Source organism: Sphaeroforma arctica, assembly GCF_001186125.1.
Source record: "Sphaeroforma arctica JP610 unplaced genomic scaffold supercont1.4440, whole genome shotgun sequence".
In the NCBI taxonomy this organism is placed as follows: Eukaryota; class Ichthyosporea; order Ichthyophonida; genus Sphaeroforma; species Sphaeroforma arctica.
Window position 1 is genome coordinate 809 of NW_014036118.1, and position 1,676 is coordinate 2,484.

Below are 1,676 nucleotides of genomic sequence, written 5' to 3' on the forward strand. Positions count from 1 at the left end.
AGTCCCATCAGGCACTTGTTTTAGACTCCTTAGTGTAGACTCTAGAGAGAGACTACTACTAGAGTCCCATCAGGCACTTGTTTTAGACTCCTTAGTACAGACTCTAGAGAGAGACTACTACTAGAGAGTCCCATCAGGCACTTGTTTTAGACTCCTTAGTATAGACTCTAGAGAGAGACTACTACTAGTGAGTCCCATCAGGCACTTGTTTTAGACTCCTTAGTTTAGACTCTAGAGAGAGACTACAACTAGAGAGTCCCATCAGGCACTTGTTTTTGACTCCTTAGTATAGACTCTAGAGAGAGACTACTACTAGTGAGTCCCATCAGGCACTTGTTTCATTCTCCTTAGTTTAGACTCTAGAGAGAGACTACTAGAGTAGAGAGAGAGTGTGTGTATAAATATAGTCTTGAGAGGCTTTTGTACTAAATTGTGAGTGAGCCTCTGTAGACTGTAGTAGTCGTAAAATAGTAAAAAGAGGGTCACAAATATAAAAATCGCATTTGATTTTTTTTTCCTGTGGATGTCTGCATAGCCTACTAAATTAAACAGTGTTTGGGTGATGTATATATACATATTTGTTTAAAAAAAAGAAAAGTACAGTATAGGATATTTTGTATCCAAATTAGGATATTGACGAACATTTTCATTATTTTTAGCTTTGCTTCGAATACTACCGCCAGACGCGCAGCTATATCAGTTGATTATGTCGTATACGTATGCCGAGTTTGTGTAGACACATGCCGTATTTCAAAGATGCCGAACTCGAAAATGGCGACTAAAGGCTGTGCTAAAGTATCGCCAGTAGTGTCGCCTAAAGTGAAACCAAAGGACATGTTCTCGTTGGGGACAGAAGAATCAAACCGAGGTCATTTTAACCTCGGAGTTAGTGAAACGTCTAGCAGTTCGAGTAAAGGAAACGGAGGATTCCAGTTAGGCGAAGAAGAAAATTCACAAAGTTCAAAAGGAAAATTCTTCACGTGTATGTACCGAAAATATTCATGTCGAGTTGTATGTGTTTGCTATACAATGTCGCTTAGATTTTCACGTGCTTTTTATTTATTTCATATTTGCTATTCATTGGATTTTCATGTGATCATTTATTTTCATATGTGCTTTTCATTTATCACAATGTTTAGAACATAACAGGATACAGCTGAATGTGTGTACAAGTACTGATGTAACATACTTGTGTACTTGCCCACAGCTCAATGCTATTGTCTGGAATTACCTATCGTCGAGTTTACTCTTTGTCTATATCGACGCACGCGCACAGTTGTTTCCTTATATCTAAATGTAGGGTGCATATTCGCTATATCCATAACAAAGGTACCGATTTGAATCGGCACATCTGATGGAAATATTATGTTTTACCCCTATATCAACTTGACGTTTCATCTCAATATTGACAGGATTATACAGACCGTAGTCTTGTAGGCCGGTTTGCCATTATGGTAATATTATACAAACGGATGTATATTTGCAATGCAAGCACAGAGTTGTGTACTTTCATTTAGGTATATGAATATATAATCACACTTAAGGAGCTGTGATATACACAAACGCACACACACACACACACACTCACACACACACACACTCACTCACTCATATATATAAATATATATAAATATATATTTATATATATACATACATACATACATACATACATACAT

The 1,676-nt window shown here is 37.1% G+C and overlaps 1 protein-coding gene across 1 annotated transcript; it reads left to right on the forward strand.

Annotated features, from left to right (window-relative positions):
* Window positions 1–771: 771 nt before the first annotated feature.
* SARC_14309 (hypothetical protein) lies at window positions 772–982 on the forward strand (the record flags this gene model as incomplete). The annotated part of the gene is made up of 1 exon (XM_014291560.1): window positions 772–982. A coding segment is annotated over one exon (211 nt), but the record flags the coding sequence as incomplete, so codon positions are not given.
* Window positions 983–1,676: the final 694 nt, after the last annotated feature.